The sequence below is a fragment of the Panthera onca genome, chromosome B2, assembly GCF_046562875.1.
Source record: "Panthera onca isolate mPanOnc1 chromosome B2, mPanOnc1 haplotype 2, whole genome shotgun sequence".
NCBI lineage: Eukaryota > Metazoa > Chordata > Mammalia > Carnivora > Felidae > Panthera > Panthera onca.
The window spans coordinates 54,167,619-54,181,853 of NC_138343.1; the positions used below are offsets into that span (position 1 = coordinate 54,167,619).

Here is a 14,235-nt window from a genome sequence, read left to right on the forward strand (position 1 = left end):
GAGTTTTTTTCATAATTTCTGAAGTAAATGTGAATAGAAGAAAAGAACAAAAGAATAATTTTTAAATATCCTAATGGCTTCCAGTCATGAATAAGATTTGAAGATATTGATGAATGACCTCAATGAAAACGTATCTTTGGCATTTTTACCATAAGCTTTATTTTTTTTTTTAACACTTACTTATTTTTGAGAGACAGAGACAGAGCATGAGCAAGGAAGGGGCAGAGAGAGAGACACAGAATCTGAAGCGGGCTCCAGACTGTAAGCTGCCAGCACAGAGCCCAATGCGGGGCTTGAACCCACAAACTGTGAGTTCATGACCTGGGTCGAAGTCGGCCACTTAACCGACTGAGCCACCCAGGCGCCCCTTTATTATATGCTTTAAATTTTCCAACTCTGCTGTCCGCCTAGGTATTTTTTTCTTTCAACATTTTTGGAGCCACATTTTGATTGAAAACCCATTCTGAAAAATTTTGCTCTAATCACTCATTACAGTGGATCAGTTTACTTCTGCCAAGTTAGGAATCTTTACTAGCCCAACTCTGCTCTTTAAAGGAAAATCAACTCTGTTTTGCATATTTATGTCATTCTTTAGTACTGAATTTTATCTTCCTGTTCTGTAATTTTTGTTTTCATCTGTTTGCTTTTTCTATCTCTGGCTGCTCCTTTTTTTTTTTTTTTTTAATCTTTTTCTTTTATGTTTTTGCCATCCTGTCCCCAGTCCTTAATAACATCCACTTAATATCCTGTGAAATACCTAAATTTTTACCTTCTGCCACCCTAGACCACCTTTTTTCCCTTTTCTTCTGCTGCTGATTTGGGAAACATTTATTTGGTAGTTTCCAACGTGAAACTTATTATCGGTTTGCCTTTCTTACCAACTTGATTTGGAATGAGCGCTGCATATAAGTAGGTCTGCATGGGTGTATTAGGGTTGGAGATAAGATATAGGTTATTATATTCTGATTGTTCCCCTCTCAGTGCCCCTTATGCTTTAGGTGTGTGTGTTTTTTGTTTTTTTTTTTTTAATCAGTTCATAATCAGTGCTGTTATGAATTTACTGCTCTTTGAGGGCACCTGTGTACTTTATTCTGAATTTTTATGAAATGCAGAGATTGTACTACAGTGCATAAAGAAGGGCATGGGCTTTGGTTTGAATGCTAACTTTGCTGCCTCCTTGCTGTGTGATTTCAGGCAAGTTACTGAACTTTTTCTGAGCCTCACTTTTCATATCTATAAAGTCGTAAGAATTAATGATATGTATAAAATGTCTAGCACAGCATATAAAGTACTGTGGGTATTTAATAGCAGCTATTTTTATTATTACTACCATAAGAAAAAAATATGATTCCTAGCCACTACTTTTTATTTCTGTTTTTTCTAATATTTTTTATTGTGGCAAAATATACTGAAGATTTACCATCTTAACCATTCTGAAGTGTATGTATATAGTTCACTGGTGTTAACTACATTTACATTTTGTGCAGCCATCACCATCATCCATTTTCAGAGCTTTTTTCATCTTGCAAACTGAAACTTTATACCCATTAAACAGTAACTTCGCACTCCCCTTTCTCCAACCCCTGGCAAATACCATTCTTCAGTATTTTGACTAAGTACTTCATATAGTTGAAATCGTACAGCATTTGTCTTTTTGTGGCTGCCCTGTTTCACTTAGCATAATGTCCTCAGGCTTTATCCAGGTTATAGCAACTGTTAGAATTTCCTTCCTTTTTAAGGCTGAATGATATTCCATTGTATCTATAGACTTTTGTGGGAAATCAAATAGGTATGTCGTGGGTTAAGAGATTATAAGGGAACACATTGCAAAGCAGAAAACTGCTTTCTGGCCTTGCTGAAAACACCAGCCAAGCTTTGTTAATATATACCTAGGGGTTAGGTCCTGCCTATGCTCACAAATTCCTTAGACCATGTTATCACATGGAATATTTTACCCTGTCTTAACTTGTTTTTCTGCACGTTTTCTGTACATTCTTAGTGGCATGTAGCCCACTGAGTATTGCACAATGTTATCCTAAATGTCTGCTCAATAAATATGGGAGCTTGAGAGCAGCTCAGAGAGACTTCCCTAAGCCTCCCTCTCACCTCTCTTGACTTGCATGGAATCTTGAGCAATCCTTTCTGCCATCCTCAGCCTTGCTGGACAAAGCCAAAAGCTGAAGCCACAGACTGTTTTTTGATTATCTGTTTGTCCATCAGTGGATGTTTACATTGAATCCATGTTTTAGCTGTTGTGAATAACTGCTATGAACATAGATGCACAAATATCTCTTCAAGACCTTGCCTTTTATTTCTTTTGAATATATACCCAGAAGTGTAATAGCTGGATCATATGCTAATTCTATTTTTAATTTTTTGAGAAACTTCATACTGTTTGCCATAGTGACTATATCATTTTACATTCCTACCAACAGTGTACAAGGGTTCCAAGTGTTCTGTATCCCTGCTAACACTTGTTGCTTTCTAGGTTTTGTTTGTTTTTTATAGTAGTCATCCTAATTAGTATGAAGTGGGATCTCATTGTGGTTTTGATTTCCATTTCCCTAACAATTAGTGATGTTGAGCATCTTTTAATTTTTTTTAATTTTTAAAGTTTATTTATTTTGAGAGAGAGGGAGCGAACACACAGAGGAGGGGCAGAGAGAGAGGGAGACAGAGTCCCAAGCAGTCTCTGCACTATCAGCGCAAAGCCTGACACGGGGGTCGAACTCATGAGCCATGAGATCATGACCCAAGTGGAAGTCAAGAGTCAGACACTTCCGACTGAGCCACGCAGGTGCCCAAGCATCTTTTCATGTGCTACAGCCACTACATTTTAAAAGTAATGAAAATTACTAAAATTAAGTGGCCAAAGATGTGTAGAATCCTTCAATCATGAGATTTCATTTAGACCTAGATTTAAAGATACTTACATAGCTAGCTCTAAAATTCAAAAAAATTCAAAAAAATAAGGTATACTGAATCACAGTATGTTCAGATTCAGTTGAAGACAAATTTTTTTCTTTATGGAAGGCTTAAAGACATCAAATTGACTAGTAGTGAACTTTACAATAAGAAAAAGAACAGTCCTTGGATAACTTTATTCCATCACCTTTCCTAATAAATGGCTTTGAAAAATAGTAGAATAATAGCGTTTGTTTAAAAATGATATTTGATATGTATTGGGATTTAGAAAATTCCTCAGTGTCCACAAATACTGTCATTCTTCTTAGGCCTTTAAGGTACTTTTGGTGACCACAAGAATGCCAGGGTAACTCCTCCCTCCTAGCTTATTAGCACAGTGTTCCTATCTTCAGATTTGAAAATAAGACCATTTGGGGTGGAAATCTTTGGACCTTTCTGAAAATCTGACAAAAGCTATTTTTCTTTCCTCAAAAATGAACAGGTATAGGAGCACCTGGGTAGCTCAGTTCGTTGAGCATCTGACTCTTAATTTTGGCCCAGGTCATGATCTCAGGGTCGTGAGATTGAGCCCTGCAAGAGATTCGTCACTGAGGGTGGAAGCTGCTTAAGATTCTCTCTCCCTCTCCCTCTGTCCCTCCTCTGCTTGTATGCTCGCTCTCTCTCTCTCTCTCTCTCTCTCTCTCTCTTTAAAGTTTGTTTAATAGAGAGCACACACACGTGCAAGTTGGGGAGAGGCAGGGAAAGAGGGAGAGAGAGAATCCCAGGCAGGCTCCACACTGTCGGCAGAAGGCCTGATGTGGGGCTCGAACTCACAAACCATGAGATCATGATCCAAGCCAAAGTCGGATGCTTAACTGACTGAGCCACCCAGATGCCCCACTCCTTTTGCTCTAAAATTAAAAACAAAAAACAAAAAAATTTGTATATGCAATATCAAATACAATTTCAGGGGCTTTGTGGTCTCAAGGCTCCTAGTTACTGATTAACCCACAAAACTCTTTAGAATATGACAAAAATTCATACTGCAAGTAACATACAGTGAGAGGTTCTCTCATATTAGTCATTATTTTATAGACAGTTTGCTGATTTTTCAGGTTTTGTAAATCTCCACCATAGCATAAACAAATGATAGAAGTTTGAACCTGTTATTTCTTTCTAATTTTTCAGAAATTTTCTATTGTTAGGACCAGAAAGTGATATTACTGAACTGGAGCTTCCTATATAAACAAGGAAGAATCTATTGAATAGTGTCATGAGAATCTGTGACAATGTTGTATCTTTAGTTTTTGCCAGTTTTTCAGTTAATGGAAGGTTTTTTTCAGGAAGTATTTTTCACAATAGAAATAAATACAGTCTGAGTGGCTGGTTCCCTATATAAATGTCAAGTCAGTTCACCATAAGATATTACTTTTTTCACTTGGTAGGGAGGGAACAGCTAAGTAGCTTTACTACTGGTACTTTTTAAAATCTCTCAGAGCCAAAGCATAAGAGACTCTCAAAAACTGAGAACAAACTGAGGGTTGATGGGGGGAGTGGGAGGGAGGGAAGGGTAGGTGATGGGCATTGAAGAGGGCATCTTTTGGGATGAGCACTGGGTGTTGTATGGAAACCAATTTGACAATAAATTTCATATATTAAAAAAAAAAGATCTCTCACTTAGAGTAAGTCATTTACTCTTTCTGGCAACATAACCCTTTAGACTAAATTTGAGATTTGAACGTGGCATGGCTTTTGCCCGGTAAATTAAATTCTCTCTCCTTCTAAGCCTCAGGATTCAATCACCTACATTTTGATTACAGCTATGATAAATATATAAATCTCTGTAGAGCTATTTTAAAACATCTATTAATTTGACACCTTTGGCCCTCTTATCCTTCATCAGTTCTATTTTATATTGTACTCACTTTTTTTTAAATGTTTATTTATTTTTGAGAGAGCACAAGCAAGGGAGGAGCAGAGAGGATGGGGGAGACACAGAATCTGAAGCAGGCTCCAGGCTCTGAGCTGACAGCTCAGACTTGGGACTTGAACCCACAAACCACGAGATCATGACCTGAGCCAAAGTTGGACGCTCAACCAACTGAGCCACCCAGGTGCCCCAGTTGTTCTCACTCATTTAAAACTTTACAGGGGATGCCTGGGTGGCTCAATTATTTACGCATCTGGCACTTTTAGTTTTTAATGTTTATTTATTTTGAGAGAGAAATCATCAGTGGAGAGGCAGAGAGAGGGGAAGAGAGAATCCCAAGCAGGCTCCATGCTCTCGGCACAGAGCCCAGTGCTGGCCTAATCTCAGGAACCATGAGATCATGACATGAGCTGAAATCAAGAGTCAGTCCACTGACTGAAATCAAGAGTGAGCCCCCCAGGTGCCCCTAAGTGTCCAAGTCTTGATCTCTACTCAGGTCTTGATTTCAGGGTCGTGAGCTCAAGCCCTGCATTGATTCCATGCTGGGTGTGAAGCATACTTAAAAAAAAATGAAAAAAAAACTTGCCAAGAAACATGGATCCTTTCTAGTAATCCTAATCAGAGGAGCCAGGTATACTTTCTCTTCCTCAAAACTTTTTTTTTTTTTTTTTACATTTTATTCACAAATATATGTTCATTCTAACTCAAGACTCATATTCCGAAGATGCAAATATAACTTGTCACTTAAATGTTTTTAAGGAGAGAAAAGGAACTAATCTTTATTGAGGGCCTACAATGTGCCAGCCACTCTCCTAGCTGCTTTTTATATTTGTAGTGGTTGAATATGTTTAAACATGTTTAAAGAACAACTTCCACATGTTATTTAATTACTTTTTCAATACTGTGAGGTAGGATGTGTTAAGATCATCCCATTTCGTGGAGGTCCAGAAAGGTTAAAATAAGCTACCTGTGGCCACACAGCAAGTATTTTTCTCTTTATCAGTATCTCCTGGTAAGGCTGAGCCTTTTACTGATACAAATATCTGATTTTATGATGTAGAGAATCCAGTGTGAATTATTGACTCTAACCATCTCCTTGAAAAAGATAAAGACGTTTTGCTGTAGTGTTGACAACACAATTGCAGAGTTTGTGTAAAGATACCAAATATGAGAGTTCAACAAAAATAACATTTAGGAAGATGTATGGGGGTGGGCAGAAAATTAAAAGATTTGATTGTGACTTTTGGTATTGCTGATTATATATCAAACACAGCCAAGGAAAGTGATCAGCACTGTAAGTTCCCTAATATCTTTCATAAAAACAAACAAACCCCTATCTTAGCCATACTTTATAATGGCTGAATTTCTACATTAACTTTTTCTTTCTTTCTTTCTTTCTTTCTTTCTTTCTTTCTTTCTTTCTTTCTTTCTTTCTTTTTTTCTTTTTCTTTCTTTTTTCTTTCTCCATTGGTGACAATTGCTTATATAAAAAATTCTGGAGGTGCCCGGGTGGCTCAGTGGGTGAAGCTTCTAACTCGATTTCGGCTCGGGTCATGATCTCCCCACTTGGGATTCTCTTTCTCCCTCTCTCTCTGCCCCCCCCTCCCCTGCCACTTGCTCTTTCTCTCTCTAAATAACTAAACTTTAAATAATTAAAAAAAAAAAGAATTCTATGGGCTCTTAGAGATCTAATTATATAACAGAACTTAGCTGTATCTTGTAGTTTAGTTGAAGAATATTGGTTTATGTAAAATTTTCTTTTTAAAAACATAGTTTTGTAAGTTCAGTTGTTTATAGTTCTTTAGTAATTAAACATCTTCCTTGAGTTTTATGTAAAGTATTAACTTCCCTAGAATATTTTTTCAAGGTTGAACTTGATATTATGAATTAATTCAGTCTGAAAGCAGATTTTACTATGCTTCAAGATAATTTTTGTTGAATCTGAGTACCATAGGGCCTAGGACTTTGTCATATCTATTTGGTGTATGTCATCATTTTGGAATGAATGGATGGAAGGAAGCATTAAGTATCATTGGTATCTATGGAATCATACCAATTACACAAAAATTTTAAGTTTTTATTTATTTTGAGAAAGATACAGAGACCAAGTCGGGGAGGGACAGGGAGAGAAGCAGACAGAATCCCAAGCAGGCTCCACACTGTCAGCACAAAGTCCGATGCAGGGCTCAAACTCAGGAACCATGAGATCGTGACCTGAGCAAAATCAAGAGTTGGACGCTTGACTGAGCCACCCAGGCGCCCCCCCAATTACACAAATTTTTAAAGCCATCTTAAGTATGAAACATAAAAGTTCACCCATGTCATGAAAATGTGGCTGACAGAAGTAGCATCATGCTGTATCCAGTAGTCATTATATAAAATAATTGTTGAACTTAATTCTAGAAGTCTGCCAGTTGTTTCTTCAGCCTGTTAATGAGACTATCCACAGGTTGTTGGTTAGGACACCATCCTAAAAATCTATGTGATACAATTAATTCTTTGTAAGGTAATGAAAACAGGAAAGAATATTCATGATTTTCTCTGTTCTACAGGTGGGGCTGACTGAGGCAAAGAAAACCTTTTTTAATTCTTGCAACCTAGTGTCATGCTAATCCTTGTGATTCAAACCTACACTTTTGCCTAAGCCTTGTATGCAGTGATGAATTGTTTAGTCCAGTTAAAACATTCTGCTTTTGACTGGCATTGCTTTTGAATTGAAATAACAGAAACCTTGGGTACTTTCTCATTGTTCCTAATGTCTTAAGACTTAATTTGTTGTTCTTCAGATTGTAAATGTAAAGTTTTATTTCCCTAAAACATAGCTTGAAATATTTGAGTTTGTAAGTGTACATAACAGATTATAAAAACAGCATTAGTATTTTTGCTGGAATGGCAAAAGATGGCTTACAACAAATTTCTGCAACAAAGGAATATAAGTGAAATATAGTGATTTTTATTTATAAATACTAAAAATCTTAAATTTTTAAATGTATATTTAAGTTTTAACCTATTTTCCAAAAAAGCAAATATGTCCATATGACTTATATTCAGTTATTTAATCTCTGATTCAGTCACTATGATGTATATATTGATTTAAATGTAGTTAAAGTGATAAATCAAGTATTTGCTCACTGGTTCAAATTTTAAGTGACTTTTGCAATACCTGATCAGTCATATCATTTTTATATAGACTTAGGCTTTTCATTATGAAAGTATATAAGACATCAGGTAAGTGAGTTTGTGCCATGAAGAAGTATTGCTAATTTAAGCCTGTGGTCTCTATAGCAATGATGCATGATAGTCAAAATATAGAAGAACTTTATCTCATCATTTTAGAAATTTTAAGATGATTTCATGTAACTTAAACTTGGGAGTTTATTTGCTAGATTTAAACAAGCATACTAGCTTTTCTTAATTTCTAGGTTTTTTTAATAATAGAATTTTATATTCATTAACAGTTGTGCTAAAATAAATTTTTCAAATAATTTGAATATAGAGCTGAAATTGAATTAATTTCATTAGCCTTTTTTCCCCCTTGATTTATTTAAGTAGTATTTGGTAAGCATTTTTTAAAAGGAAACCTATAGGAAAAGTGGTATAATACTAATGAATTATAATTAGTAAGCTTTGCTATGGTAGAAGTGATTGAAAATAGTATTGTTTGAGACTACATAAATGATGGCACAATAACTGTTTCAGAAATATATTTGTATTTATTCTGCCTTACAGAATGTGATAGTGATGATAACCTGGGTATAAAAAATACTTCAATAGAAGAAGAATTCACATCCACAGAAGGTAACCTAATGGAGTTAATCCTTTTCCTACTTCACTGTATCTGTATTTTTTAATTGCTCCCCTTCTTACCACTTCATCCACTCCTACTCCCTCCTATTAACCTCCTACCCCTGAGTTTCAGAAACATTGTTTCCTGGTTTAAAGGAGAGTTTGCATTTTCTCTTTTTTTTTTTTTTTTTTTTTGAGAGTTTGCATTTTCTTATGGAAGTTGAATCAAGGACAAAAGCCTAAAATAATTATTTTCTGACCCTTTGCAGAAAAAGTTTTCTAACCCTAGGCTAGGAGAAGATTTTGGTTTTCTAATTTTTCTTTATTTCAAGTAGTATTGAGTTAAGAATATTACAAGTTAGGGGCACCTGGGTGGCTCAGTCAGTTAAGCATCCAACTCTTGATTTCAGCTAGGGTCATGGTCTCACGATTCATGGGATCAAGCCCCGCAAATCCTCCACTAGTGCAGAGTCTGCTTGGAATTCTCTCTTTCCCTCTCTTTCTGCACTTTTCCCCCTTGTGCATACATGTTCTCTCTCTCCTTCTCTATCTGTCAAAAAACAAGAATATTACAAGTTAAGCGTGGAACTATGAAAACAAGCACTTCTATCTGATTATTAATGGGCTGTTTCTATAAATTAAGTTTTTCCCTCTTCTTAAAGGAAAAGCTGTTTTCTTCCATAGGTTAAAGAGAACTTTTTTATTCACATCGAATAGTTTCCTGGCTGTACCACTATTTAGTTGTGTCATATGCTTTTATTTTGGTTTTTCCATAACAGACTGTGCTTTTTAAGCATAGGGAATATGCTTAAATATTATAACCATAGGGAATAACCATAGGGAAAAATGAAACAGTGATTTTAGAAAATGGTTTAAGCTTCACTGAAGAAGTTTAACTATTTCAATGACATCTTTAACCTTAAAGGGCAACAGAAGTCTTAATATATTCCAATAAAGTATTTGTTGTTGGAGATTTGAGAATGGGAATGTGGAGACCAGAATGTAGGGAGGAAAATGTGGCTAAACAAGCATAGAATGGCCCAGCTGATTTATTTTCTGTGTATTTGCTTGATCTCTCACATAATGCAATTGTTTAAGAGCATACCCTGGAGGCTCCTGGGTGGCTCAGTCGGTTGAGCCTCCAACTTTGGCTCAGGTCATGATCTCGCGATCTGTGAGTTCAAGCCCCATGTGGGGCTCTGTGCTGACAGCTCAGAGCCTGGAGCCTGTTTCACATTCTGTGTCTCCCTCTCTCTCTCTGACCCTCCCCCGTTCATGCTCTGTCTCTGTCTCTCTCTCTCTCTATCTCTCTCTCTCAAATAAGCATTAAAAACATTTTTTTTTTTAAAAGAGCATACTCTGTGCTATTAGGAGTTTAGGAATTTGAGTCTGGCAGTGGACTTGATTCATCAAAACTCTAGTCTTATAACCAAAATTCAGTGGTTAAATAAAGTTGGCAGTAAATCTGCAACCTAAATGGAAGCAAGTTTTTTTGACCATCTTGTTTTCCCAACATGGTTTTTCAAGGTCTAGCTCACTGCTTAGCAGCCACATAATAATGAGTTAAACAAATGAAAGAACTTTTGTGAGTTAAAAACAAAAACAAAAAATAAAAACAAAAAACCTGCCACCTAAGTTGTTTATCAAGACCACTAAAAGATAAACACCACTGAGCATCTAAGTAGTTCAGACTTGGCAGCCTTTATTTTCCACTCATGACTTAATCCCATGGAAAATGCCACACAAAATTATAACTTTTAAATAACCACCCTTGAGGAGCTTTCACAGTTTTTATGGTTCCTAGCTGACCCAGGAAATCTGAGATATGTATAATGCAATGTGTACCAGAGTTTCTAACATTTTGTTATCTCTGGCTGTTTTATGATTTGGAGAGTTTTTACATTTTTGTGATTCTTCAGTTTGGCAAAAGGATTGCTATTAAAGAATTCAGGAAAAGATACTTTAAACTTTAAACTACTTGTCATATGAGGTAAGAATGTAATGCTCTAATTCTAAGAAAAATCAAAGTGTTATGTGCGTGGTTTTTTTTTTTTTTTCTGATGCTTTATATAAATAAGTTTGACAGCCCACAGTTTTCCATGTTAAGTTAAGGAATTTGGTCTCCTCTGCAGTTTCCTCTGATACTCTTCTTTTTCCCCTTTCACCCAACAAGAACCAGCTCAAATATCATCTCTTAGGTCGAACCGTAGAGACTTGACATTTTGTAGGCATTGTTGTTTGGTCGTTACTTTTAGAGTTACCCTTTTTAGAGAGAGCTAACCGCTGCCTCCTCTAGGCTCCCTCTGTACCATACCAAACAGATTTATCTGCTTGTGTATTATCCCCTTGAGAAGTAGGATCATGTGTTTTGTTGTTGTTTTGTCTTTTTTTCAATAGCACCTAGCTCCTGGTGTTTGGCACTAAAATGATTGCCTGTTGAAGAATATACTTATAACAAACTCAGAATATGCTAGAGCTAGCAGGACCCATCTCTCTAAAGCTAAGTAAGGGAAATTAAGATTAAGGCCATTTGGGGGTGCCTGGGTGACTCGATTGAGCATCTGACTTTGGCTCAGGTCATGATCTCGAGGTTCGTGAGTTCCAGCCCCTCATTGGGCTCGCTATTGTCAGCACAGAGCCTGCTTTGGGTCCTCTGTCCCCCTCTCTCTCTTCCCCTCCCCATGTCTCAAAAAAAATTTTTTTAATTAAAAAAAAAAAAGATAAAGGCCATTTGGGTGAGAGAAGAGTGGGTGATTTATTGACCCTGCACCATGGAAGCAAAGCGGTATTTTAGTGCAGACTTCTTAGCAAAACTTAAAAAAAAGGTTAAATAACTTCTCAAGCCTCTTTTCATTCTTTTTCTTTCCGGCACAACATTGTAACTGCCTGACAAATAGTGGCAAAAGGCAGGATAAATCTTGTGACTTTTTGCCTTGAGGAATGGTAGTTTCCTTACCCACACTACGTACCCCCATGATGATTTGTCTCATTCTTTGCTGCTGTTCTCTATAGACCAGTATCAGACTCTGACTACCCATGCCAATCATAAATATCTTCTGTAATCTATTTTGTATACCAGACAGGGGAAGTAGGGACCACATAGTATGGTGATATAGAGTGCAGACTTTGGATTCAGACTGCCTTGGTTAAAACTCAGCTCTCAATTAATAGCAGTCATCATATAATTAATATTATAAGTAGTAAAACATTGTGGCTAGTTGAATGAACAAATACAGGATAAGGGAGAATAATATGTTTATTTTTTAATTCAGTTAATGTTTAAGAAAACACTAATCTCAACAGCTCTGTGAGAGTCAGAATATTCTCTTCATTTTACATAAAAATGTAGTCTTCTAAACATTAAGTAATTTGCCTCCAGATTCTCAGTCTCAAAATGATGGGGCATGATTCATATATAAGTATCCTAACTCCTATTACTGAGTTCTTGCCTATTCTGCAGTAATTACCTCTTTTTCAAAGAGAATGAAATTAAGGCAAAGACCTACTTCCCACAAATTCTCTTTATTTCTTCATATAGCTTTCCGTTATTGTTTAATGTTCTTTCATTTCAACCAAATGGATTCCCTTTAGCATTTCTTGTAAGGCAGGTCTGCTAGTAACAAACTCCCTTACCTTCTGTTTATATGGGAAAGTCTTCATTTCTCCTCCATTCTTGAAGACTAGTTTTGCTGGATATAGAATTCTTGGTTTATAGGTCTTTTTTCCAGCACTTTAAATATGTTATCTCACTGCCTTCTGGCCTCCATGGTTTGATGAAAATTAAGCTATTAATTTTATTATTGAGAATTTCTTATACATGATGAATTGCTTCTCTCTTGCTGCTTTTGTTGTTTTTGGCTTTTGACAGTTTGATTATAATGTGTCTCAATGTGGATCTCTTTCAGTTTCTTCCTGGAGTTTGTTGAGCTTCTTGGATGCATAGGTTCATATCTTTCATCAAATTTGGGCTATTTGTTTGCCATTATTTCTTCAAATATTCTTTCTGCCCCTTTCTCCTTCTGGGGCTCCCATAATGCCTGCCTTACTGCATTTGATGGTACTCCACTGGTCTCTTAGCCTCTGCTTGCTTTTCTCCGTTTTTCTTTCTGATCTTCAAACTGGATAAATTGCCCTATCCTCAAGTTTGCTGATTCTTTTTTTTCTGTTTGCTTAAATTTGTTAAACTTTTAGAATGAATTTTTTATTTCAGTTGTACTTTTCAGCTCCAGAAGTTCTATTTGCTGGCTTCTCATAATTTCCATCTGTTCATTGATAACTTCATTTTGTTCATACATTGCTTTCCTGGTTTCCTTTAGTTCTTTGTCCATAATATACTTTAGCTCTTAGAACTTATTTAAGACAATTGATATAAAGTCCTTGTCCAGGAAGTCCAATATCTAGGCTTTCTCAGGGACAGTTTAATTCATTTTTTTTTCCCCTTCAAATGGGTCATACATTTCTGTTTCTTTTATTCTTTGTTTTTGTTGTTGTTGAAAACTGGGTATGCAAATACTACAGTACCTCTGGAAATCAGATTATATCTCTTCCCCACAGTTTGCTGTTATTATTAAAGATTGTGATTGTCTGTTTGGTTGGTTGCTTTTCCAAACTACAGTTGACCCTTAAACCCAACGGGTTGGGGCACTGACACCACCCAACACACAATCAGAAATTTATATCCCCCAAAACTTAACTGCTAATAGCCCGCTGTTGACTGGAAGCCTCACCAATAACATAAACTGTCGATTAACACATATTTTGTATGTTATATGTGTTATATACTATTTTCTTAAATAATCTACAGAAAAAAAAAATGAAGAAAACCATAAGGAAGAGAAAATTCATTTATAGTACTGTACTGTATTTGTATTTATCAAAATCCATATAAAAGTGGACCCACACAGTTCAAACTCGTGTTGTTCCAAGATCAACTGTATTTTTGCAAAAAATACATGTATGGTCATTAAAGTATCTAAGTCTCTATTTTTTTTAATTTTTTTTTTTTTTTAATAGTATCCACACCCAACATGGGGCTCGAACTCACATGCTCTTCCAACTGAGCCAACCAGGCACTCCTGAATCTCTGTTCTTTTAGCTTGTGTTCAGCTAGTGTTTTACCAGAAACTGCCTTGATTACCAGAAGCTCAAAACAACCTTTCTTAGTGTTTGCAGTTTGGCTCTGTGCTGAAGCTCTTCAGCATTTAGCCAGGCTTGCACTGGGCCTACAAATCAGCCAGTGGTGAAAGCTTAGGGTCTTTTCAGGTATTTTCTTAGTGTGCATCCTGTCCTAGGGCATGTGCAGGTGCTTTTGAATGCGCTGATTTCCCGAAGAAAGTTTCTGGGGGTTTTCCTTCTAGGTGTTTATTAGGCAGTCTTTTGTATGTCTCAACTATAATCTTTTGCTCCAGGCTATGTTTTGTTGTGTGGTTTTTTTTTATTATTATTCACCTTAAAATGTTTTGAGCAATGCCCACTGCTTTTTGGTCCTAAATGGGTTCTGAGCAAGGCAAAACAGAGACATATGCCTTGTATCCATCCTTCTTGTAGCCCCCAGAGCCCCCAGACAGACTAAAACAAACAAACACAGTAATTTGTAATTTCTACTGTACTCCATC

General features: G+C 36.3%; 1 protein-coding gene across 4 annotated transcripts in view; it reads left to right on the forward strand.

Annotated features, from left to right (window-relative positions):
- LOC132667229 (E3 SUMO-protein ligase ZNF451) overlaps positions 1 to 14,235 on the forward strand; it is an 88,370-nt gene that overhangs the window by 66,893 nt on the left and 7,242 nt on the right. For all 4 annotated transcript variants that reach the window (XM_078447032.2, XM_060615819.3, XM_078447033.2 and 1 more), the window contains one exon: positions 8,564 to 8,632. In XM_078447032.2, coding sequence (XP_078303158.2) covers positions 8,564 to 8,632 — 69 coding nt within the window. The remainder of the gene's footprint in view (positions 1 to 8,563; positions 8,633 to 14,235) is intronic.